The 25,807-nt window shown below is 35.8% G+C and overlaps 1 protein-coding gene across 2 annotated transcripts in view; it reads right to left on the bottom strand.

Annotated features, from left to right (window-relative positions):
* Positions 1–25,807, bottom strand: part of LOC123878747 (zinc finger protein 208-like) — a 36,171-nt gene that overhangs the window by 2,545 nt on the left and 7,819 nt on the right. The window contains exons 5-7 of one of the 2 annotated variants that reach the window (XM_045926049.1): positions 14,774–16,505; positions 12,669–14,440; positions 8,152–9,394 (exon numbers count right to left, since the gene is read on the bottom strand). The exons of the other annotated variant lie outside the window; for it this stretch is intronic. Coding sequence (XP_045782005.1) covers positions 8,178–9,394; positions 12,669–14,440; positions 14,774–16,505 — 4,721 coding nt within the window. The 3' untranslated portion in view covers positions 8,152–8,177. Of the gene's footprint in view, positions 1–8,151; positions 9,395–12,668; positions 14,441–14,773; positions 16,506–25,807 lie in introns of those variants that run through there. 2 annotated transcript variants of the gene reach the window in all.

The following is a 25,807-nucleotide window of genomic DNA, read 5'->3' as shown; positions in this document are numbered from 1 at the left end:
ACGTAGTTCCAATTTCATTTGAATATTAAGCAACCAAAGTCCATGAAATTTTGCAGACATATTCTAGAAACTAATATCTATGTCTGTGGTTTTCCAGATTTCTGTTAAAATATTCGGTTTAAAGTTACGCGGTCTTAAAAATTTACATACAAATCTTTGAGCCCCTGTAATTTTAAAACTACATATTCTTAGAAAAATCTAAAACACCACAGACACAGATATTAGTTTCTAGAATATGTCTGCAAAATTTCATGGACTTTGGTTGCTTAATATTCAAATGAAATTGGAAGTACGATTGTATGAAGCGAGTGACGGATAGAGCCCTGTTAAGAAACTAGTTTTTCAGAAATGAATCTAGTAAATAATTTTAAAACTACGATGGTAAGACTTAATATACTAATATTATAAAGGCGAACGTTTGTGTGTATGTGTGTGTATGTTTGTTACTCCTTCACGCAAAAACTACTAGACGGATTTGGTTGAAATTTGGAATGGAGATAGATAATATCCTGGATTAGCACATAGGCTACTTTTTATCCCAGAAAGTCAAAGAGTTCCCACGGGGTTTCGAAAAACCTAAATCCAAGCGGGCGAAGTCGCGGGCATCGGCTGGTTGAGTATAAAATAGAAACTGGTTGTCATAAAATAATAATAAGTTGTAACTTCAAATCAAATATTTATTTATACTTATTATTCATACTTCATCTACTCGTAAATGAATGCTATTGAATACCGTAAATAAATCAACATTGCCATTTTATTCTGCATATTCCGTTTTGCACAATGTCTTAACTAAAATGACAGGTTTAAATGTGTTGCTATCTCTTTCATAATGTTCTCTGCGAAAAAGGATAGCATTAGAGATTTAAACCTGTCAATTTAGTTTAGAGAATGTGTTGGTACTATGAGTATCGCAAATAATCAACATTGCCATTTTATTCTAGAAATGTAGCTTAATCTGTTTTACACAATGTCTTAACTAAAATGGCAGGTTTAAATGTGTGGCTATCTCTTTCATAATGTTCTCTGCGAAAAAGGATAGCACTAGATTTAAACCTGTCAATTTAGTTTAGAGAATGTGTTGGTACTATGAGTATCGCAAATAATCAACATTGCCATTTTATTCTAGAAATGTAGCTTAATCTGTTTTACACAATGTCTTAACTAAAATGACAGGTTTAAATGTGTGGCTATCCCTTTCATAATGTTCTCTGCGAAAAAGGATAGCACTAGATTTAAACCTGTCAATTTAGTTTAGAGAATGTGTTGGTACTATGAGTATCGCAAATAATAATCAACATTGCCATTTTATTCTAGAAATGTAGCTTAATCTGTTTTACACAATGTCTTAACTAAAATGACAGGTTTAAATGTGTGGCTATCTCTTTCATAATGTTCTCTGCGAAAAAGGATAGCACTAGATTTAAACCTGTCAATTTAGTTTAGAGATTGTGTTGGTACTATGAGTATCGCAAATAATCAACATTGCCATTTTATTCTAGAAATGTAGCTTAATCTGTTTTACACAATGTCTTAACTAAAATGACAGGTTTAAATGTGTGGCTATCCCTTTCATAATGTTCTCTGTGAAAAAGGATAGCACTAGATTTAAACCTGTCAGTTTAGTTTAGAGATTGTGTTGGTACTATGAGTATCGCAAATAATCAACATTGCCATTTTATTCTAGAAATGTAGCTTAATCTGTTTTACACAATGTCTTAACTAAAATGGCAGGTTTAAATGTGTGGCTATCTCTTTCATAATGTTCTCTGTGAATAAGGATAGCACTAGATTTAAACCTGTCAATTTAGTTAAGAGGATGTGTTGGTACTATGAGTATCGCAAATAATCAACATTGCCATTTTATTCTAGAAATGTAGCTTAATCTGTTTTACACAATGTCTTAACTAAAATGGCAGGTTTAAATGTGTGGCTATCTCTTTCATAATGTTCTCTGTGAATAAGGATAGCACTAGATTTAAACCTGTCAATTTAGTTTAGAGAATGTGTTGGTACTATGAGTATCGCAAATAATCAACATTGCCATTTTATTCTAGAAATGTAGCTTAATCTGTTTCACACAATGTCTTAACTAAAATGGCAGGTTTAAATGTGTGGCTATCTCTTTCATAATGTTCTCTGCGAAAAAGGATAGCACTAGATTTAAACCTGTCAATTTAGTTTAGAGATTGTGTTGGTACTATTGAGTATCGCAAATAATCAACATTGCCATTTTATTCTAGAAATGTAGCTTAATCTGTTTTACACAATGTCTTAACTAAAATGGTTTAAATGTGTGGCTATCCCTTTCATAATGTTCTCTGTGAAAAAGGATAGCACTAGATTTAAATCTGTCAATTTAGTTTAAGAGATTGTGTACAACAGAATAAATCACAATAAGGTCTTAAAATTCATTAAAATAAGATTCAAAATAAATAAGTTAAGACTAATAAATTAAGGTAATAATACTAATAAAAACTGAGATCAAAAATTAACGTTTGGCACTCTTTTGAGTAGTAATTTTTCAATCAATTCGTAAGAGAGAACATACTGATTTAAATTGATTTTCATTAAAAATCATTATTTGATTGATTTATTATAAATCACATAAAGTAACCTTTTAAATATGATAAATTAATTATTATTAGTCATGGATTTGGATTTTCAATATTTGAATATTAACCAAGCAAACTCAATGAAATTTTGTAAACACGTGTCTATGATTTGTCAGATTTCCGTAAAAATATGTAGTTTCAAAGTTACATCGGCTCAAAGATTAATATGCAAATTTTGAGCCCATATATTAGACTACAGGCCCATGTTTAAAAATGGGTGGGTCATATGAACCACCAGGTGACGTATACAGGACGATATAAGAGCATAAAATAATAAGTTTCAGCACTATGCCGTCACTTGTAAGCTGTCCAACAGAGTGCTGGTGAGGATTGAAAAGTGCAGGTAGAGTGAGTACATTTTGGTCATATATTTTTGTACGGCATTTTTACCATCGATAGATCCATGAAAAATAATAAGAAAGCGCGCAGTGCCGTAAAAAAATGGTGCGCCACAAAGTCAGTAAATGTTTTGATTTTCTGACAATTTCCGGGGTAAATTTGGTCATTTAATTCTGTACGGCACTAGTTTCATACTGTTTCAATACAGCCTCTAATCCATTATTCCGCAACGCCGTACAAAAATCATGCGACAAGGGGAAAAAATTGAGGGTAGCAACCCCCTCTCTTTCCGTGGTCCGGGGGGTGATTTGAAACAACATAAAATTAATTTATTTTGAAAGTGTTTTATGCATAGATAATATTTTTTTACATGCCGTACATTTTCGTTGGTCCAAAGGTTTGTAGGGGATGTGGATATTATATACACACCCGTTCACTTCAGTTAGACGGCATAGTGATTTTATCATATTATCAATTGTTCTCTTCAAAAATATGTTAATGCCGTACAGTATCAGATGGCCATAAAGTACTACCCTTAAAATGGTAGCGTCATTTTCATCAGCCTAAAAGATATGGTCTGCATTAAAATGTACGGCATAATTTTTTCCTAATTTATTTATCTTAATACTATTTAAAACAAGGGAAAAGCGTAGAAAATTGCTATATTTTATTAATCTATGAATATTTAAACTTTTGCAATAATTTGAAAAATTTCAGTTTTTGTATTTATCTATAATTTTTTTTAGAACAGTTTCTTTTGAACGGCAATACTATATAACAATAGTATTTTACACTATCATGTTAAAAAAAAAGTTGCCGTACAGAGTCAAATGATTTTACAGCTTTAAAAATTAAGTATACCATGAAATTAAGATAATTATTGATACACATTCAAATGAACACTAATTTTTTTACGGCATTATTTTTAATAGTACTTTTGAGTGCTAGATAATGTTTTGGAACCAAAGCCGTACTTTCTCAAATCACCCCCCGGACCACGGAAAGAGAGGGCGTTGCTACCCTCAATTTTTTCCCCTTGTCGCATGATTTTTGTACGGCGTTGCGGAATAATGGATTAGAGGCTGTATTGAAACAGTATGAAACTAGTGCCGTACAGAATTAAATGACCAAATTTACCCCGGAAATTGTCAGAAAATCAAAACATTTACTGACTTTGTGGCGCACCATTTTTTTACGGCACTGCGCGCTTTCTTATTATTTTTCATGGATCTATCGATGGTAAAAATGCCGTACAAAAATATATGACCAAAATGTACTCACTCTACCTGCACTTTTCAATTCTCACCAGCACTCTGTTGGACAGCTTACAAGTGACGGCATAGTGCTGAAACTTATTATTTTATGCTCTTATATCGTCCTGTATACGTCACCTGGTGGTTCATATGACCCACCCATTTTTAAACATGGGCCTGTAGTCTATATCTTTAAAAGTTCACATTTTTACGGAAACCTGGAAAACCACAGACAGGGATATTATATTTTACTAACCCCCGACCCAAAAAGAGGGGTGTTAGAAGTTTGACGTGTGTATCTGTCTGTGTCATCGTAGCTCCTAAATTAATGAACCGATTTTAATTTAGTTTTTTTTTGTTTGAAAGGTGGCTTGAGCGAGAGTGTTCTTAGCTACAATTCAAGAAAATCGATTCAGCCGTTTGAAAGTTATCAGCTCTTTTCTAGTTACTGCAACCTTCACTTGTCGGGGGTGTTATAAATTTTTAATTTACACTTGTTTGTAGAACGTGTCTACAATCTACATCATTGAGTTTGATTAGTTAATATTTAAAAGAGCACCGAACTACGTTTGTATGAAAAGCACTGGGTGAGCTCGGTAGGGTTGCTTTTCTAAAGCTGCTGACACATTACTGTGCGTTTAATCGTCGCTTCCGGATGCTTTTTGACATGTGACACAGCAACAGTAACGCGTTAATAGCTTAACAAGTACATATCCGATCTTAATCAAGTTAATGTACAAACATTTAACTATACTTTTCATAATAGTGCATCTCCTTTTCATGTTTGTCCAAACTGTCTAAATCCGTGAACCCGTGTCGACACCAACGGCATACCCGTCCGAAGTTCCCAGTATGCACCTTCATATGCGCCCTTAAATTACTCGACCTCCCAAATTTCCTATCACATATACTGCACACATAGTTCTTCTCCCCAAAATGTTTACGCTTGTGCAATTTTATCATCCATTTCATTCCCGCTATGTATGAAAAGCACTGGGTGAGCTCGGTAGGATTGCTTTTCTAAAGCTGCTGACACATTACTGTGCGTTTAATCGTCGCTTCCGGTTGCTTTTTGACATGTGACACAGCAACAGTAATGCGTTAAGAGCTTTACAAGTACATATACGATTTTAAAGTTAATGTACCAAATATTTAACTATACTTTTCATAATAGTGCATCTCCTTTTCATGTTTGTCCAAACTGTCTAAATCCGTGAACCCGTGTCGACACCAACGGCATACCCGTCCGAAGTTCCCAGTATGCACCTTCATATGCGCCCTTAAATTACTCGACCTCCCAAACTTCCAATCACATATACTGCACATGTAGTTTTTCTCCCCAAAATGCTTACGCTTATGCAATTTTATCATCCATTTCATTCCCGCTATGTATGAAAAGCACTGGGTGAGCTCGGTAGGGTTGCTTTTCTAAAGCTGCTGACACATTACTGTGCGTATAATCGTCGCTTCAGGTTGCTTTGTGATCATAACACAGCAAAAGTAATGCGTTAACAGCTTTACAACAACATATCCGATCTTAATCAAGTTAATGTACCAAACATTTAACTATACTTTTCATAATAGTGCATCTCCTTTTCATGCTTGTCCAAACTGTCTAAATCCGTGTACCCGTGTCGACACCAACGGCATACCCGTCCGAAGTTCCCAGTATGCACCTTCATATGCGCCCTTAAATTACTCGACCTCCCAAACTTTCTATCACATATACTGCACACATAGTTCTTCTCCCCAAAATGTTTACGCTTATGCAATTTTATCATCCATTTGATTCCTGCTTTATAATCGCACATGTCACACTCAAACCTCGCGTCGCAATGCAATGATTGGACGTGCAACATCATCGCACCTTTGGTGGTACAAATTTTTGGACAGTGTTCACATTTAAGTCTATACTTTTCAACATTGTGGACTTTACCCATATGGACTTTTAATTGATACCGACTCATAAAAGATGTACTGCACAAATTGCATTCGATCAACTTTTGTACCCCGTGGATTCTTTCCTTGTGTTTCGCCAGTTGGTTGAACGATTCGAAAATTTTGCTGCAGAATTTACAGCGATGCCCGGCGTGAGTGTTGCTTATATGGCGCTTCAACCTCGCTTGGTCTATGTAACTCTGGCCACATATTTGGCAAATATACGCGTGCTCCATATGTTTTTTGTGCATATGTCCCATCATTGAGGTGAAGTTATCAAAGTTCTCTTCGCACAAAACGCATTGGAGCAAGTCCTTGTTTAGAATGAACGGCATAGCGCACACTCCAACAGAATTATCGTATTCTTCTTCGTGGGTACCCACTATATGTGCTATAAGGTCTTCGACGGTAGTTAGGGGTATGTCACAGATTGTACATCCTAAGTGTGTGACATCCATTTTCACTGGCACATCTTTTGATATGATACGTTGCGGGATAAACGCCTCTAAGTCTATCACCTTATGGTTTATAACCGTGTGTTCTTTAAGCGAGTCGCAGTCTTTCAATTCTTTCCTGCAATAGAAGCATCTGAAACCACGTGTATTCCAGTTAAAAGGTATGACGTTCCCATAATGCAGCAGCATCATAACATTTCTACGTACGGTTGCAAGGCGATGCAAGTACGACTCTTGGTATTCGTTCTTGATTCTTATTCCTGGAAAGAGATTATTCCAACGTTTACCTTTTTTGATCAAACATTTTTTATACTTCAGAATGTGAAGTGGATACGCGATGGATTCATACAATCCACATTTGTTTTAGGTATTAGAATGTTACTGGATTGCGCCAAGTGTTTTTAAAATAATGAGCTCCACCCCAAAGATTTGATAACAGAAATTAAAAAAAAACTAAAATTACAGTTTAAAATACTATATTCATGAGTCAATACAAATAACAAAAAAATACTATTCAAACATAATATCTTTAATATAATAATTTTACTAATATAATAATAAATAATATAACTATGTATATATAAGTAATTTCGAAAAAATCTTTGCGACTTGGTACTATCCAACACTAACTTCTCCTTTCAGCAAAGGTTGCCTGGTAGAGATTACTCTAAGCAATAAGGCCGCCTTTGCACACAATTGTTTTTTCTGTTTTCTTCCTTTACATTTTTTTGTGTGCAATAAAGACTTCTATCTATCTATTTATATTCTGTCATATAACAAACGAGTTTGCAGTCTAAATTTTCAATTCATGCGTGGTATTTTAAATCACGTAATTAATTTAAAAAAATTAAAGAAAAAAAAATTCATAGACATCTCCAACGTAAAATTTCTTCAACGTAAATCCTTGTCAATAAAGTTGTGTCTCAATAGCATAGTGCAAATCCTTTCTATAATCACAACTCAATTTTTAGATTTATAGGTAATTCCATTGTAAGAATCTGCTTGCTCGGCTCAAACTATTTATTCTGTGTTCAGTTTCCCATAGTTTACAACTATTTTTAACCGACTTCGAAAAGGAGGTTCTCAATTCGTCGGAATCTTTTTTTAATTTTTTTTATATATGTTACCGGATTACTCTAAGACGCCTGGACCGATTTGGAATTATTTTTTTCGTTTGAAAGGGTTTGCAGTTGGTCCCATTTAAAGGCGAAGATCTGATGAATATCTTCGGAGATGCAGAACAGAACTCCTCAATGGATAACAGTAAATTGCTCGCGATCAGTGTAGTAGCTTAGTAAACAGTTTTTTAACTGGGCATAGCATATTATAGTACAGTGGGGCAACTAAGAATTGTGAAATAAAAAAAAATTCAAAAGAAAAATAAAATCGACTTCAAAAACCACAAACACTAAAAAGTAAAAAATAATTTTTGTTTCTACACGTGTAATGTATGTATGAAGTCGGGCGAGCTTCACACTTGGATTTCTAGTTTCTTTTATTATGCTCGCTCGACTTCATACATACATTACAGGCGTAGAAACAGAAATTATCCTTTGCCAAATTCTACTAGTACCTATTTAAACAGTTTCCTCTGCCGGTTCAAGTTCCCTGTCCAATTCTAATTTAGTTATTTCTACCAACTCCCCATCATCTATATCGTCAAGAACACTAACAACTCGCTCAGTGACATATTGAGGATGACAAGATTTGAAATGTATCCTCAGATTTGGCCGATGAGCGAACTCCTTCCCACAAACCGTGCAAATATACTTCTTCTGTCCCGTATGAGTCAAGGAATGAGAATTCAAATTGCTTTTCTTCGAGAACTTTTTTCCACAAACGGAGCAAACGAATTTCTTATCCCCATTATGTTTCAACATGTGTAGTTTAACATCGTACGGGCTGAAGAATTTGTCGCCACAAATCTGGCATTCCACATTCTTCTCTCTCAAATGCACCCTTCTCATATGACGAGACATGATACTCTCTTGTGGGTAAACTTTAGGGCAATACGGGCATTTGATTTTTAACTCCTCAACTCCATGCACGTTTGCCAAATGAAGCTTTTTGAAATACGGGCTTTTAAAAGTTTCCGGGCAATGAGGACACGTGGATAAATTCATCATGTGAACATTCTTTTCGTGCAGCGTTTTCTTGGATAGCGTGGCCAAATTAATGCCACAATGATCACAGGTATAACCCCCTTCCCTATGATAGTATCTGTTGTGCATTTTCAAATGATTCTCGCCCTGGAAACTGGTGCCACACACGTCACATATGTAATCATGAGCCAAATGGTGTTTATTCGCATGACGTAGAAGGTACTCGAAGAAAACGAAATTTATATTGCAAATGGGGCAAGAGGGTTGGTCTTTATTGAGTTTGAAGGGGAGCAGACAGTTCGGAACGCTGACGTCGTATTCAGCGTCGTGAGCTATTATCAAATGGTTGATTAGCTGTTCTAAGCTGTTTACAGCTTGAGGGCAAAGTTTACAGCATATGTCTGTCACGTCGATTTTGACAGCCGCGTCTCTGTTCCTGTTGTTTTTCGTTCTGTCAAAAACGACCAGCTCCAGATTGGAGTTTTGGTGCATCAAGGTCGTATGCTCCCTCAAAGTGACGGGGTCTTTCATAGGCTCCGCGCAATAGAAGCACCTATACTTCCCCTTGTACCACATGAAGGGGGTTACATTACTGTATTCCAAGACGTACTCAACGTTTCGTCGTTTCACTAACAGTTTACGTACCATCTCTGTTTTCTTACATTTGTCCTCCTTAGTGTATAATTTCGCACCTGCAAAGAAATTTAGCTTTTACTAAATCGATTCATTTGATTTTTCTGCTTCATATGTTATATGGGTTAGTGTTATGGTTTAAGGTTTTCAGATGTCCTTTTTACAATATTCGAAAATTCCTTCCAAAATAAATTAAACTAGTTTCTCCCTTCACCAAAGGGTTGCCTGGTTGAGATTGCTCTGAGCAATAAGGCCCGCCTTTGGATACAATTGTTTTTAGTTTCTTTGTTATGTCTTGACTGTTTCATGTTTTGAGTGCAATAAAGTTTTCTATCTATCTATCTATCCTTTTTCTTCTTGTAAATCACCTGCCAGTAAATTCTTCGGTATTGTTATTGTCTTCCAATTCATGATTCTATATGATAATATAATTTGGAATATCCTTACTACAATAGGCATTATTGAAATTGGGTAAATACAGTAGCCGGCAAGAAATATCGTACATCGACCTTTAGAATGAGATTTCTGCTTTGTAGAGCGTTGTCTCTGTCACTCATACCTATGCGACGTTTTGTCGGTCTCAACGACAGAGACAACGCTCTACGAAACGGAAACGTTTGTGACGGGCCTGCCCGCGAAGTTAAAATTTAATTTGGTTTTTCACAATTTGTAAACTAATACGACAAAGACGGCTTATGGTATTCTAATTTCGACAATGGCAGTATCTTCACAGGTTTACATAAAAATCTTTACTTGCAAGTGTTCACTTTAAGAATTAGTCAAAATAATGAGTTTGACGTGAGTTACTCACAAATTAGTCGATGGTAGAGCTAATTTCTTAAACTGGACCCTTTCAAGTAAAGATTTTTAGATAAACACATGGAGTTGATACTGCCATTGGCGCAATTAGAATACCATAAGCCTACATTGTCGTATTAGTTTACAAATTGCTAGACACCAAATTAAATTTTAATTTCTTGGGAACCCACCGTCTCTTGCACCTTAATATTAATGTTGGTATCCATACTATTATAAAATTTAGTTTTAAATGATATATTTTGGTGAGAACTACTAATTTAAACAAGATTTTTGGAATTAAAAAGCAGGCTTAGGTACTACTAATTAGTACTGCTAATTTTGCTCAGTATAGGTTAAGTATATCTATGTAGTAGTGATGTAATGAATGTTCGATTTTTCACATTCGCGAATGCGAATATTTATCTTTAACATTCGCGAATGCGAATGCGAATGAGAATATTTTAAAATTTCAAAAAAAAGCGCGCGTAAAATGTTTGACAGGTTTGACGTTTCGTGTCCGCCATGTTTAAATTGAACATAGCCGAGCCGATATTGGTTAATTGAATGAATTTAGTCATAGAAATGTAGAATTGATAGATAGATTTGATCCGATCTCTGAAGTTCTTTTTTCATAAATGAGACTTTAATTTAGAATGTAGAAGTATGATTTAATAAAAATATCTAAGTGTTATTTATCTATTGTATTATTTTATATATTATATTTTATATGCATGCATATAATAATTTCCTTTTTGATTATTAAAAACATTCGCTAAATATTAGCATAATTTTTGCGAATGCGAATGCGAATATTGAAAAATATGCGGATATTCGCGAATGCGAATCTACTATGTATGAATACATCACTACTATGTAGTATTGGGAAAATTAGTAAATGAAAAATAAAGTAGTTCTTTAAATATGTTTTTATTTATAGGTATCTTTATGCTTAAAATGATTACATTTTACAATTATTACAAAAAAGTCATTTGTATGGACAAAAAAAATTAACTGGCAAGTGTAAAAGCCTCGATAGCTCAACGGTTGAGGAGCGGACTGAATTCCGAAAGGTCGACGGTTCAAGCCCCACCCGTTGCACTATTATCGTACCCACTCCTGGCACAAGCTTTACGCTTAATTGGAGGGGAAAGGGGAGTATTAGTCATGATTAGCATGGCTAATATTCTTTTTTTTTTAAAATACCATAGGCCGTACATGTATCTTATACTGGGCTGCAGATATTGTGGTGGAGTTAGACTGAGATTAAGGCGCATTTACATTAGATCGGTTGGCCGAATTCGTCGACTATTTCATTCGCTGAATTTTTAACGTGCACTGAAGTGTTAAACATAGGTTGACGAATTCGGCCACTTTACTCTTAAGAGGGGTCTCTCCGTCACTCGCTTCATACAAACGTAGTTCCAATTGCATTTGAATATTAAGCAACCAAAGTCCATGAAATTTTGCAGACATATTCTAGAATCTAATATCTATGCCTGTGGTTTTCCAGATTTCTGTTAAAATATTCGGTTTCAAAGTTACGCGGTCTTAAAAATTCACATAGAAATCTTAGAGCCCCTGTAATTTTAAAACTACATATTTTTAGAAAAATCTAAAACACCACAGGCACAGATATTAGTTTCTAGAATATGTCCTGCAAAATTTCATGGACTTTGGTCGCTTAATATTCAAATGAAATTGGAACTACGATTGTATGGAGTAAGTGACGGAGAGAGCCCTGTTAAGACAGTTACAACGGCTAGATTAAATCTGGGTAAAGTTTGCCATACACATGTTTTGCAGTAAGTATCATATCATTATTCTAAATAGGTACATTTCATAAATTAATTTACTCATAGATCTATTTAAAATAACACAATTTTATTATAATAATTACTGCTTAAATAATAAAATTAGTATTGCTTATTTACAAACTTAGATGTTAAGATAAACAGTTTTTGATATAAAAAATTAAATCTATCAGTCAATAAAACATTTAAATGCCTGTTGAGAGAATTGAGTGTCCATTTAAGAGACTAGACGCCAAAATCGGGCTCTTAAAATACGGAAATTTGTGTGAAATCTGCCAAACCGCACTTGGCCATAATGGCGGACTATGGTCTAAGCTCTTCTAATTCTGAGAGCAGACCGGTGTTCAGTAGTGGGCCGGCGACGTGTTGATCATGATGAAGTATATATTTGCCATCAGTATTCAATCGACTATCTGATTTAAAATTTTAATTAGGCAAATGGCAATAAGATTGTGACAGTTATTTATCACAAACCTAGGTGCCCCAATATGACGTCAAAAATCATTTCACATAATTCAATATCAGAACCTTGTATCTATTACTTACTTACTTACTTTTTTCAGTATAGGCCACACACAATTACACCTGATGGAGAGTGATTAGCTAGCAGATGCCTAGTCACTCTTGTTTTAAAAATACCCGGACGGTAATTGGTAGGAATTCCTCTTTAATTTTCAAACATGCCCATACTTCTTATGCATCTCCTTATGCGAATTCAAATTACTCCGTCTCAGGAAAGCCTTCCCACAGACTTCACAGCTAAAATTCCTCTCGCCTTTATGCTTAACCATATGCAGCCTTAGCAGATAATTATCGAAGAATTTTTCATTGCAAACGGAACATGGAACATTTTTTTCCTTCAAATGAGTCCGTCTTATATGGTCTTTCATGAAGGAGTTCCTTGTGAACATTTTTCCACAATACGTACACTTGTGTCCAATTTCGTGCGCTTTGATCATGTGTTTTTGTTTGTGGTACTGAGATTGGAAACGCTCATCGCATTTAGTGCATTGGAAATCTTTAGCGTTGTGACTCTTTGCTTTATGCCGTCCTAAACACCACTGGTTTTTATACTTCGCACCGCAAACTTCACATTCGCAAGCTCCCGTATGTGCGTAGGTAATATGCACGTTCAAATTAGCAACGTTTTTAAAACTGCGTCCACAGTAATCGCATATCTTATTATTGTTGCTATGCTCAGAGTTTATATGTCGCAAAAGACTGCTGAAGTATCGGAAAACGTCCGAGCATATGTTGCAAGGTATGTTGTCTTTGATTATTTTGAACGCATCAAAACACTCCGTTATAGATTTGTCGTACGACGCGTTGTGTTTGGTAATCAAATGATCTATTAAATCATCCAAATTATCTAAACGCTCGTAGCAAACTTTGCAGGATAACGTGGAAATGTCAATTTTGACGGTTATTCTTTCCCCTTTGCATTTCTTCATGCTTTTATCTTTCAAATCGCAAACAGGGTGTTCTGCCACCACATGGGATTTTAGTTCGTCGAATTCAACGAAGTTCTTCGAGCAATGGAAGCAGGAGAATCTCGAGAAAAATCGAAAGGGTATAGCCGTCGACATATTCAAAATGCATTGTATGTTCTTTCTGATCTGCATTATGTCCCTTTTCTTCTTCGGTTGCACGGTTTCTTCTGGGAACGCCGGAATGGTGGCTTTAACATTTTTCATCTTGCAGTTTCTGAGATGTTGTTTCAAGCTTGCTGTACTTTTGCATTGTTTTGGACAGTAGGGGCAGGGGTTTTGACTGCTATCGTCTGGGTGGTCGCGTTCTTTATGCTTCTGTAATAACGTATAGGACGGAAAGCGAGCGTTACATAGTTTGCATCTTCGAAAATGGAAATTATTTTTATGTCCAGTCAAAAGCGAACTGGTAGGGAAGACCTCTGAGCACTCCTCGCAACGATACCCTCCGTCTCTATGGTAATTCCTTAAATGAGCAGCCAAGTCTCTCTTCTTGTTGAATTTTAACCCACAATTGTCGCAAATGAAGTTATTTTTCGGGTGTGCAATGTTAGTGTGCGTTATTAGATTCCCGAAATATGTGAATTGTTGATCGCATAAATTGCATCTGCCGTCGGCCAGTCTGTATTCCTGGAATGGTGTGTCTACAGTTTTATCGTATTCCAAACCGTGTTTGCCTATCAAATGGTCGATTATTTCGTCGAAATTTGTGAACGGTTCGTAACAAACTTCGCAGTCGATTTTCGATATATCGATTTTTAACTCTATATGATTTCCCTTGATGCGTTTTAAAGAGTTATCGCTCGTGCTGCACAGACCGTGGGATTTCGTATGTTTCCTAAACTCAGGGTATTCGGAGTAAGTCATGCCGCAATAAAAGCACTGGTACTTTGAGCGCCATTTGAAAGGCAATATCGTGGTGTTGTTGAACAGAGTTTGCAAATTTTTCCGTCTCCGCACAGATGTGCAGTACTCGTACGGGCCTTCATCTGTAAAGAAATTTTTCTCGCTTCAGAATCCTCCTTTAGAAAAATTACATAGAGCTCTTGCAAGCGTAATTCTTATTTATTAATAGATTCCACCTCATCAAATCTGACCTCGCCTCTTTTGACCCCTGATGACAACCATTACATCATAACTCAGTAACTTCCGCATCACAAACTAGATGTCGCTGCACGGAACTCTATCGCGCTAGCAAAGTTTTAAAGTCACCCCTAAAGAAAACTCGAATATGTGCTTAGCGTATATCACTAGCTCTCTATATTTGAAACTTTATGTTGGATAATGATTATTTTTAACATGGGACCTCATGTGGCCCTTCAAATTTTTCTTCCACAAAAACTTTTTCCCACACACATCACAGTGGAAATTCCGTTCTCCATAATGTTTGACCATGTGCGCTTTCAAGTGTTGGGCGTCGAAGAATTTTTCTTGGCAAACCGAGCACTGGACATTCTTCTCTTTCAAATGCGTCCGTCGTATATGATTGACCATGAACGAGTTTCTCGTAAACAGTTTGTGGCAATACGTGCATTTATGTCCTGTACTGTGCGCGTCGATTTTATGCCTCTGCATCTCGTACACCGAAGTGAACTTCTCTCTACATTCGGAACATTGTACAATTTTATTCCCATGAATGCGACCTAAGTGAGTTTGCAAATAGTTATTGGATGTAAATTGCAAATCACACAAGTCACATTTGAAGTTAGCAACTTTGTGACGACGAGCAATATGCGCTCTCAAATTAGGCAAATTCCTAAACGCTAAACCGCAGTGAACGCATATGTTTTTATTATCCGTGTGCCTCTTGCCTACGTGATTTAACAATGTCCTGAAATACCTATAAACTTCCCCGCAATATGGACACGCAAAATTATCTTTAGCTAGTTTGTATGGTAGCAGATTGATTGATACAGACTTGTCATAATTTATTCTATGTTCACAAATCAGGTGATCTACCAAAGTGTCCAAGTCTTGTAAATTTTCAAAGCATATTTTACATGATAGCGATGATATATCCACTTTGATGCCACCCTCATGCCTGTTGCGAAGTTTCATGGATTTCAGTTTAGTGTCGCAAAGAGGGTGCTCGATTACAGTGTGCTGTTTAAGATCGTCGCATTCGTTGAAGTCTTTGGGGCAGTAGAAACATCTAAACCTACACATATAATACTTGAACGGTACAACTGTTGACATGTTCAAAATACACGCTATGTTATTCCTAATTTGTTTCACAGATGGCTTTTTATCATCGTCAGGTACAACTATTTCGTTTGAACCTTTGAAACCAACGTTGCATTTGGCAGAATGTTCCAGAAAAGCTTTCGAGTTACAAGATTTTGAACAAAAACCACATTTGAGAACCGCATCTGTATGACTTGTTTTTATATGTTGTAAACGTTTTGTGAGTGACATAAAAGGTTTGAAGCAAATGTTGCAAAGAAAAGGATGAGAATTGCTTTTGTGGCTCAAAAGTTCAGAGTTTGTAGAAAAAGATATTGAACACTTCCTACACGTATAGATATTTCTGTGTTTAGTTCGAACATGGGCATCGAGGTCTCTCTTCTTATTGAACTTCTGTTTACATTCAATGCAGACAAGACACTCATTTGGATGATCCATATTTACATGCGAAACTAATTTGCTTAGGTAGTTAAATTTCTGATCACACAAAAGACAATTTAAATCCGACAATCTATACGGTGCTATTGGTAACTTAACATCTTTGTTGTATGCTAGGTTGTGTTTTATCATCAAATGATCAATTGTATCGTCGAAATTGGGTAAATCTACAAAGCATAGATTGCAATTTATTTCTGATACATCAATTTTGACTTCAGCATCTGCTGCTTTTACTAGTCTAAGAGCACGATTGTCAGCAAAACATGGGCCATGGTCTCTGGTATGTTGCCTCAATACATCGTATTCTTTAACATCTTCTCCACAGTAAAAGCATACGTATTTTCCGCGCCATTTAAATGGAATTATGGATGTATTGTTGAACAGTATCTGAAGATTTGATCTCCTTAGCTTATTGGCGCTACATTTCTCGGCTGGTCTGTTACATTGTACATCTGTAAAGAAAAGTTCCCATGTTTCAAATGTATCCAAAATTTGGTTTAATCAATTCATATCGGATTTTGGGACCTTATAAAAATTCTCAATCTGTACATTGGAGGAACTTTAGTAAAACTTGGCATCGATTCAGGGTTAAAAGTTTTGACTTCTTCGACCGCCCAAAATATTCCTGGAGCATAATGTAAGCCGTCTCACATATTAAGTTTCTTGGAGGGTACATTTCTTACAAAACGTTTTAATATTTAGCTTCATCTTAGCATGTTAGAACAGTTAGATTGGCACATCTTGGTTAGAACTCCTAATGTGCAAGGACATGTGGCCCCTCAAATTTTTCTTCCACAGAAATTTCTTGCCACAAACATCGCAATGGAAATTCCTTTCTCCATTATGTTTGACCATGTGCGTTTTCAAACGTTGAGAATCGAAAAATCTCTCGTAACAGATCTGACATTCGACATTCTTCTCCTTCAAGTGCGTCCTTTTAACGTGGTCGATCATAAAGCAATTGGACGTGAACAACTTGTTGCAGTAAACGCATTTATGACCGGAACTATGCAAATTGATCATATGCCTTTGCATCGCGTAGTTCGACGAAAACTTTTCCCTACATTCCGGGCAGTTAAAAACTTTCAGCCCGTGCGCCCTTCCCAAATGCGTCTGTAAATACTTATTTGACGAGAATTCCAAACGGCATGTATCACATTTATAGCTACCCGTCGTTTTATGATGGTTAGATATGTGAACACGCAAGTTTGGTAAATTCCTAAACGATTTTCCACAGTGCATACAAATGTTTTTATTATCAGTATGAATTTGTCCGACATGTTTCAACAATGTACTGAAATGAGTGTACACGTCGCCGCAAATTGGACAAGGATAGTTATCTTTGACAAGTTTGTAAGGTTGTATATTACTATCTATACTTTTATCGTATTCTGCTTTATGGTCTGATATAAGATGTTCTATTAATGTTTCTAGGTTTGGCATATTTTCGTAGCACACTTTACAAGATAAGACAGATGTATCAATTTTAACGCAGCCTTCTTGTCTGTTGCGTAGTCTCATACATTTGAAATTGGTATCGCAAATCGGGTGTTCAATAACAGTATGCTCCCGAAGTTGTAGACAATCTGTGAAATCTTTTGGGCAGTAGAAACATCTGAATCTACTCATGAAATACTTGAACGGTATAGCCGTTGACATGTTTAGTATGCACGCTATGTTGTTCCTAATTTGTATTACTGCTGGCTTTTTATCATCGTCATCGATAACTAATGTTTCGTTGGTAAAATCATCGATTTCTTTATTCGTACATTTAGCAGCGTGTCTAAGGAACCCTAGTTGAGTGCTCATGGATTTAAGACAGAACCCACATTTTAAAGCATCCCCCATATGCTCATTTTTCATATGTTTTAACCTCTTCTTTTGTGTAGAAAACCGTGTGAAGCAAATATTGCAAACTGCAACGTGCGCTTTGATTTTGTGTTCTTGATATTCTGTATGTGAGGAGAAAATCTTTGGGCATTTCAGACATTTGTGATCGCTTTTATGTTTCACTCTCATATGAGCGTCTAGATACCCTTTTCTAACAAATTTCTGATGGCATACATTACAATCTAGACTTTGACTGGGGTGTTCACAATTTACGTGAATCACTAGCTCACTGACTTGATTGAATTTTTTCTCACACAATAAACATTGCAAATCGATTAGTCTGTACGTCATTATAAGTAGCTTAACATTCCTATCATAGGGAAGTTTGTGTTTAGTTTTCAAATGTGTTACGATTTCATCTAAATTTGTAAATGGCTCATTACATATTTCACAGGTTACATCCGATACATCTATTTTAACTTCTGCGTCATCTGTTTTCACTAGCTTTATGGAGCGATCTCTTTCCGAACATGGTCCGTGGGATTTCGTATGTTTTCTTAGTTCATCGTAAATAGGTATTTCGTCCCCGCAATAAAAGCATCTACATTTTCCGCGGCATTTGAAAGGAATTATTGAAGTATTGTTGAATAGTATCAGTAGATTCCTCCGCCTCAGCGTATTAGGACTTAGCGTTTTTGAAGTGCAGTTTAAACCTGAAAATAAAGTTTTTTTCAATGTAAAATGTACCCTTAATGATTTTACTTCCTTAAATATAAATTAAATATTTTCTTATGTCACTCAAGTTGATTTCAACCTACGGAATATTATAAAATATATAAATATCGCTCACCCTACTTTTAAATGTCACTGTTCACACTGTTAGATGTAATAATATTATGAGTGAGCGATATTTATATATTATATCATATTTCCGTAGTTTGAAGACAACTTAATACTTTAAATATCATTGAGGGTACTTTTACATATTTCTAAAACCGAGGAGACGTTCTAAATTCAAAATTACTGTATTTATCTCAACTATTTCGTTCGTGCGATGCCATATGTCCTCTCAAATTCTTCTTCCACAGGAACTTTTTACCACATACATCGCAATGATAATTCCTTTCGCCTATATGCTTAACCATATGTACATTTAAGAGGGCTCGGTCAAAGAACTTTTCCTTACAAACGTTGCATTCAACGTTCTTCTCCTTCAAATGCAATCTTCTCACGTGGTTCTTCATATGGGAATTCCTCGTGAATAGTTTATTGCAATATGGACATTTGTGTCCAAAGCCGTGGGCAACTATTTGATGTCTCCTCATCATATAATTTGTGATGAATTTCTCAACACATTGTGGGCACTTGAACTTCTTAGTTCCATGTACGTATGCACGGTGTCGTGCCAACTTTTCCAAGTTCCAAAACTCCATATTACAGTCGGGGCATTTGCACGCCCGAGTTCTATGGTAACGCGACATATGAGCTCGGTAATTGGGATGTCCTCTAAATGTAAGACCGCAATGGGCACAAACTATGTTGTTATCCGAATGAATTTCGTTCATATGCTCGAGAAGCTTTTTAAAGTATCTAAAAACGGCATCTGGGCATAGAGGACACTGTATATTATCCTTCACAATTCTAAAAGGTTGGAGACATTCTATAGACTTATCATACTCAGCTCCATGATTAGAAGTTAAATGGTTGATAAGATCGCTTAAGTCTACGAGATTTTCAAAACATAATTTACACGTGAGATTCAGTACGTCAATTTTGACTGTCACCTCTTTACCTTTAATCTTTTTCATGACTTTAGATTCGTCGTTAAAGTTCGAGTGATCGGTTACAGTGTGGTCTTTTAATACATCAAAATCCGCGTAATCTTTGGAACAATAGAAGCAACGGAACTGATTTTTGAAAAATTTAAAAGGTATCGCTGTAGACATGCTAATGATAGAGGCAATATTCTGTCGCACTTTAAGTGGCGTAGTATTCCTTTCTGAAACTACCGTGGGTTCTTTTTTAGGACCACACTTATTTAAATGCAACTGATAACCTAACTTAGTAGTCAGTACTTTGAAGCATTTTGGACAATCTAGACTGTACATCTTTTTATCATTAGAATTATTTTCATTTGATTTGGAATTAAATTTTTTAGTAACTTTATCATTTCGAGTTGAATGAAAACCGTTATTGCTATTGGTATGCATTTCATGTATATGCCGTTCTAGAACTGAATAATTTACAAATCGCTTATCACATTCTAAACACCGTATATCTATCAATCTAAACTTTCTAATATCGACATAAGTAGTTACGTCTTTCAGATGATGGGTGATAGTTACATGGTCAATAAGACTACCAAATTCTTCGAAAATTAAATCGCAGATATCACAATTTACTTCGGAAACATCAACATTAATGATTTGAAAATTGAAATCGGAGAAAAACTTAGTAATAGTAGAAGAGTCGTGAGACTTTGTATGCTTTTTCAAATCGTCGTGTTGAGAAATGTGTTTGGCACAGAAGAAGCAAGACAATCCGTTATTGCATTGGAAGGGTATAACACTTGTGTTGGTAAAGAACTTTTGAAGATTTTGACGCTGCCTCGCCGTAAGTCCGGGTGAGACGGATTGGATTTTACAATCTGAAAACAAATTTCTATACTGTATGCTCCGATTAAAAATTTGTACAAATGGGACAACTCTAAAAAACCATTCTACAAAAATGGTGCAAGAACCAATTAATAGTAAAGAATTATATCGACATTCAAAGAATAACATATTTACTTATTGGGACTATTTAAAAGATTGAATTTAATTCAGCGGAATGTATTTTTCAGGAAATGCCTAGTTTTAAAATAACTTAAAACTACTATGATTATTGTATATGATTTTGGTTCCTTCGTGATGATTAAAATAAAACTGTTTTTAAAAAAGCCCTATCCAAAGGTTAGTTACTACAGCAGCTGTAATTCTGCATCAAAAAACATGTCTGTTATAAAAATCCTTGTCTCAGTAACTTCTATACTTTTTACCCGACTGCGGCAAAGCCAAAAGGAGGGGTTATGATTTTAGCAGTCTATGTATGTATGTTTGTGTTCAGATTCTGTGTGTTCCACCATAGTGCCTAAACTACTGGGCCGATTTTGATGAATGAGGTGTCAATTGATTCATTGTAAAGGTCCGGGTGACATACGCTACATTTTATACAAAAAAAAAACTGACCTATCGGATGTTACATCAAAAAAAGTGGGTAAAAAAAAGTGACAATTTTTTTTGTTATTGTATCGAGTGGGACGTCAAATGAAAGAGGAGAAATTCTAAGTTCATGAATATAAATGTAGTACAATATTAAAAAATACCAAGCGACGGAAAAACAATTTCACTATAATATTTGAAGCAAGTATAAGATGAAGCGAGTTTTAGTTTTCAACTTTATCGCTAGATGACACTATTGGCGATTTAAATGCTAAACGCAATTCTATAAATGGCCATATTAAAAATTGAGATTTTGTATTGGGTCAGTTTTGTTTTCAATGTGCGATTTATATAAATATAATCTTTGGTACTTAATAATACTATTACAATACAAGCAGAATCCATACTAATATTATAAATACGAAAATCTGTCTGTCTATTTGTCTGTCTGTCTGTCTGCTACCTTTTCACGGCCCAACAGTTTAACCGATTCTGACGAAATTTGGTTAGCTTATATCCCGGGGACGGACATCAGCTACTTTTTATCTCGGAAAATCAAAGAGTTCCCACGGGATTCCTAAAGACCCATCCGCTCAACTGATTTGTTGGAAAGATACCGAGATAGCTTGCGTCCCTGTAATTGACATAGGCATTTTATCCCAGGAAATCAAACATTTCCCACGGGATCTTTAAACACCTAAATCCACGCGGACGAAGTCGCGGGCGTCTTCTAGTAAAACATAAAATCAACACATCTTAACATAGCATACATTTACGATTACATAGGACTTATTTGCTTATTATGTCTGGCTATATGGGTACGCAAACTCTTGCGCCAATAAAACCTTTCCCCACACATTTCACAGTGAAAATTCTTCTCCCCACTATGTTTGACCATATGACGACGCAAGAGTATATTGTTAAAGAACTTCATGCAACAAATTGAACACTCAACATTCTTCTCCTTCAAATGAGTCCGTCTAATATGATCCCTCATGAACGAGTTCCTTGTAAACAACTTTCCACAATAACTACATTTATGTCCTGAATCGTGTGCGTCAATCAAATGTTTCTGACGTAGATATTGGGTAGCAAAACTCTCCGGACATTTCGGACATTTAGCCGCTTTGACACCATGAGCTTTGGCCATATGCATATACAATCTTGAGGGTATATTGCATTCGGCATTACAAATGGAACATTTGAATCTCCCGTCCCTATGATGTCTCCATATGTGAACTCTTAAATTTTGATCGCGTCTAAAAGTCTGCCCGCAATACACACAGATGATATTATTATTTGTATGCTCATTGTTCATGTGTTTCAGCAGAGTTCCGAAAAATCGAAAAACTTCGTTGGGGCAATTCGGACATGCCATATGGTCTTTTATCAATTTGTATGGCTGCAAACATGTGGTTATCGACTTGTCATAATTCGCCTGATGTTTTACAATAAGATGATCCAGAAGTTTGTCTAAATCACTCATCGATTCGAAACAGATCTTGCAAGCTAATGACGAAATATCGATTTTTACGCATGCAACCGATTCCCTGCATTTTCTGATGCACTTTTCTTTAACGTCACACACTGGATGTTCGATTAAAGTATGTTCTCTCATTGAATCTGAATCACCAAAATCTTGAGAGCAATAGAAACAGTTGAATTTATTCTTGTAGAAGTTAAACGGTATGGCTGTCGACATGTTTATGACTGTGACAATATTCTCTCGAATTTGTTTGACGCTCGGTTTTTTAGTACCCTCATAATTGTTATCCAAATCCATATCATACTCTTCTTTCTTTACACCGATTTCGAAAATGTCTCCTTTGCATTTACGTGAATGCATTTTTAGACCCTGTTTGGTGTGAAAGTCCTTGTAACAAATATCGCATTGCAAGGAGCCGTCGTCCGGATGTTCTATAGCCATGTGCTTTTGCTTTAACACAGCCGAGGGTAGTCGTAAAAAACAAATGCTGCATCTAGTCATATGTCTGTTAGTCCTATGTTTTCTCAGTATGTTTAGCGAACTGAAACTCTGAGGACATATATCGCATATGTATCCCCCTTCTCTATGATAATTTTTCATGTGCGAAAACAAATCCCTTTTCTTATTAAACTTTTGATTACATTTGTCGCAAATAAGACAGTTTTTCGGATGGTTACTGTTTACATGGGAAACTAAATAACCGAAATACGTGAATTTTTCTTCACAGATTAAACAACTTAGATCAACTAATTTGTATTCCTCCAAAGCCATTTCGACATCTCTGTCGTATTCCAATTTGTGTTTGATTAATAAATGATTGATTATATTATCAAAACTAGGAAATTCTTCGCTGCAAATTTCGCAATTAATTTCGGATATATCTATTTTGATTTCCATATTCTGTCCACCTTTGAGGACTTTGAGAGAATGATCCATAGTTGAACAGTCGCCGTGCGATTTAGTATGTTTCTTTAGTTCGTTATACTCCGATATATCTTTGCTGCAATAGAAGCATAAATATCTGCCTCGCCATTTGAATGGTATAATCGTTGTGTTATTGAATAGCAACTGTAGGTTTTTCCTTCTACGCATGGACGACGATTCGCTGGCTTTGCGTTTCCGAGGTTTTACATCTGAAAAGATATTTTCAACTGTAAATGTACCCTCGTAAAGTCGAATTTTGAATACGGAAAAATAAAAAAGGATCTAATAAAAAATATTTGGCATTACATTGCACATTGTTTAGGGTACATTTAAAGTCATGCTTAAATCTAGGATCTAGGTCTAACTAATGAACTACTATACCTATAAATACAATGGTTAAATATTCAGTTCGGTTTTACTAGTATAATTGCAAACATTTTATTTAAATACACTGTTAGCGCAAATATAAAAATATTATATTCAAAGATTTAGGCCTAAAAACCGTTAAATAGACATCCATACTAATATTATAAATGCGAAAGTGTGTGTGTCTGTCTGTCTGTCTGCTATCTTTTCACGGCCCAACAGTTCAACCGATTCTGATGAAAGGTACAGGGTTAGCTTATATCCCGAGGACGGACATAGGCTACTTTTTATCCCGGAAAATCAAAGAGTTCCCACGGGATTCCTAAAGACCCATCCGATTTGTATGAAATTTGGTACTGAGGTAGTTTGCATCCCTGTAATTGACATAAGCAACTTTTTATCCCGGGAAATCAAACAGTTCCCACGGGATCTTTAAAAACCTACATCCACGCGGACGAAGTCGCGGGCATCCGCTAGTGGTTTTATAAAATTACTGTTGATTAACAGAATCTGGGTGGTGTACCCTCATATGCAACTGCAAACTGTTATTCTGCACAAATCCCTGACTACAAATCGAGCATGTGAATCGCCTATCATTACTATGTATACGCATATGATCCTTCAAAGTTTGCTTTCGTGCGTACGACTTTTTACAAACTTCGCATTGGTGAATTTTCTCCCCTACATGTTTTATCATGTGTTTTTGTACCTGAGTTTTCGAGAAAAACTTCTGATCGCATAAAGAGCAAGAGAAATTCTTTTCTCTGACATGCACTTCTTTCATATGAGCCCACATTTTACTTTTTATATGAAAAGGCTTATTGCAAACTGGGCAATTGGAGACATCAGTTTCAACATTGTGAATTAGATTGTGATGTTTTTTACGTAGAACATAATTTTGGAATAGTTCCGGACAGAAGAAGCATTTTATTAATCTTTTTTTATTATGTACTGCTAACTCATGGTTGGATTTCTGAGTTAGGGAATCAAAAATTTCAGGACAAAGCTTACAATGAAATCCGGAACCGTGGCTAAGGGTATGACAACGCAATCTATCTTGACTCAAAAACGATTTACCACACAACTCACAAACATAGTTCCCGTAATGTTCGTTCATATGTTGATTTAGTTTAATGAAGTATTCGAAACTCTTTCCACATAACGCACATTGGTGTCCGTTATCGCTTAGTATGTACGGTACGATACCGAAATCACTATCTTCATTGAAGATTACTTCATGATTAGTTTTAAGATGGTCTACAAGTGTATTAATATTTTCGAAATTTTGGTCACAAATTCGACAGTTAACCTTTGAAACGTCAATTTTAACTTTTTCATCTCTTTTAAGGTATGACACCGCAGATTTTACACTGGACGTTTTGTGTTCGTTGGTGGTATGTTCTTTCAATGGTGTTAGGGTTTTGAAAGTCCGATGACAGAAGAAGCATAAGTAGTTGTGGCGATGCCATTTGAATGGTACCACGGTAGAAGATTCCAGAACGATTATTGCGTTCTTTTTCATTAGGCGGTTTCGTTTTGTCGCTGACATTTGGGTCTGTGAGGACTTACTCAGCGCCTCAGTGGCCGTTTCTTGGCGATTTTGACCTAAAAACCAAATTTTTCCATGTAAATATTCACTTGTTTGCTTTTTTGGAATTTTTTGTTGACGCGTATATTTGTTTGTAATAGGTTGGAATCCGGCATCACAAACGCGATTTAAAAACATTCTTTCTCTTTTGGTTTTATGTCAATTTCTCGATAGGGGTCAAAACAGGTGTTTCATAATGCATAGTATAAGCGGCGATAGCTTACTTACTGCCAAAATTAATACTCAATCTATCTTTGACTTGTCGATAAGTCACTTAGCAACGCTGTTATTTGTCATAAAGACTTTTGACGAATAACGACATTGCTAAGTAACTTATCGACAGATTACAGATAGATTGAT

The sequence above is a fragment of the Maniola jurtina genome, chromosome 26 (assembly GCF_905333055.1).
Source record: "Maniola jurtina chromosome 26, ilManJurt1.1, whole genome shotgun sequence".
Classification (NCBI taxonomy): domain Eukaryota; kingdom Metazoa; phylum Arthropoda; class Insecta; order Lepidoptera; family Nymphalidae; genus Maniola; species Maniola jurtina.
Note: the sequence above shows the minus strand (reverse complement) of the source record. Positions and strands in the feature narration are given on the sequence as shown.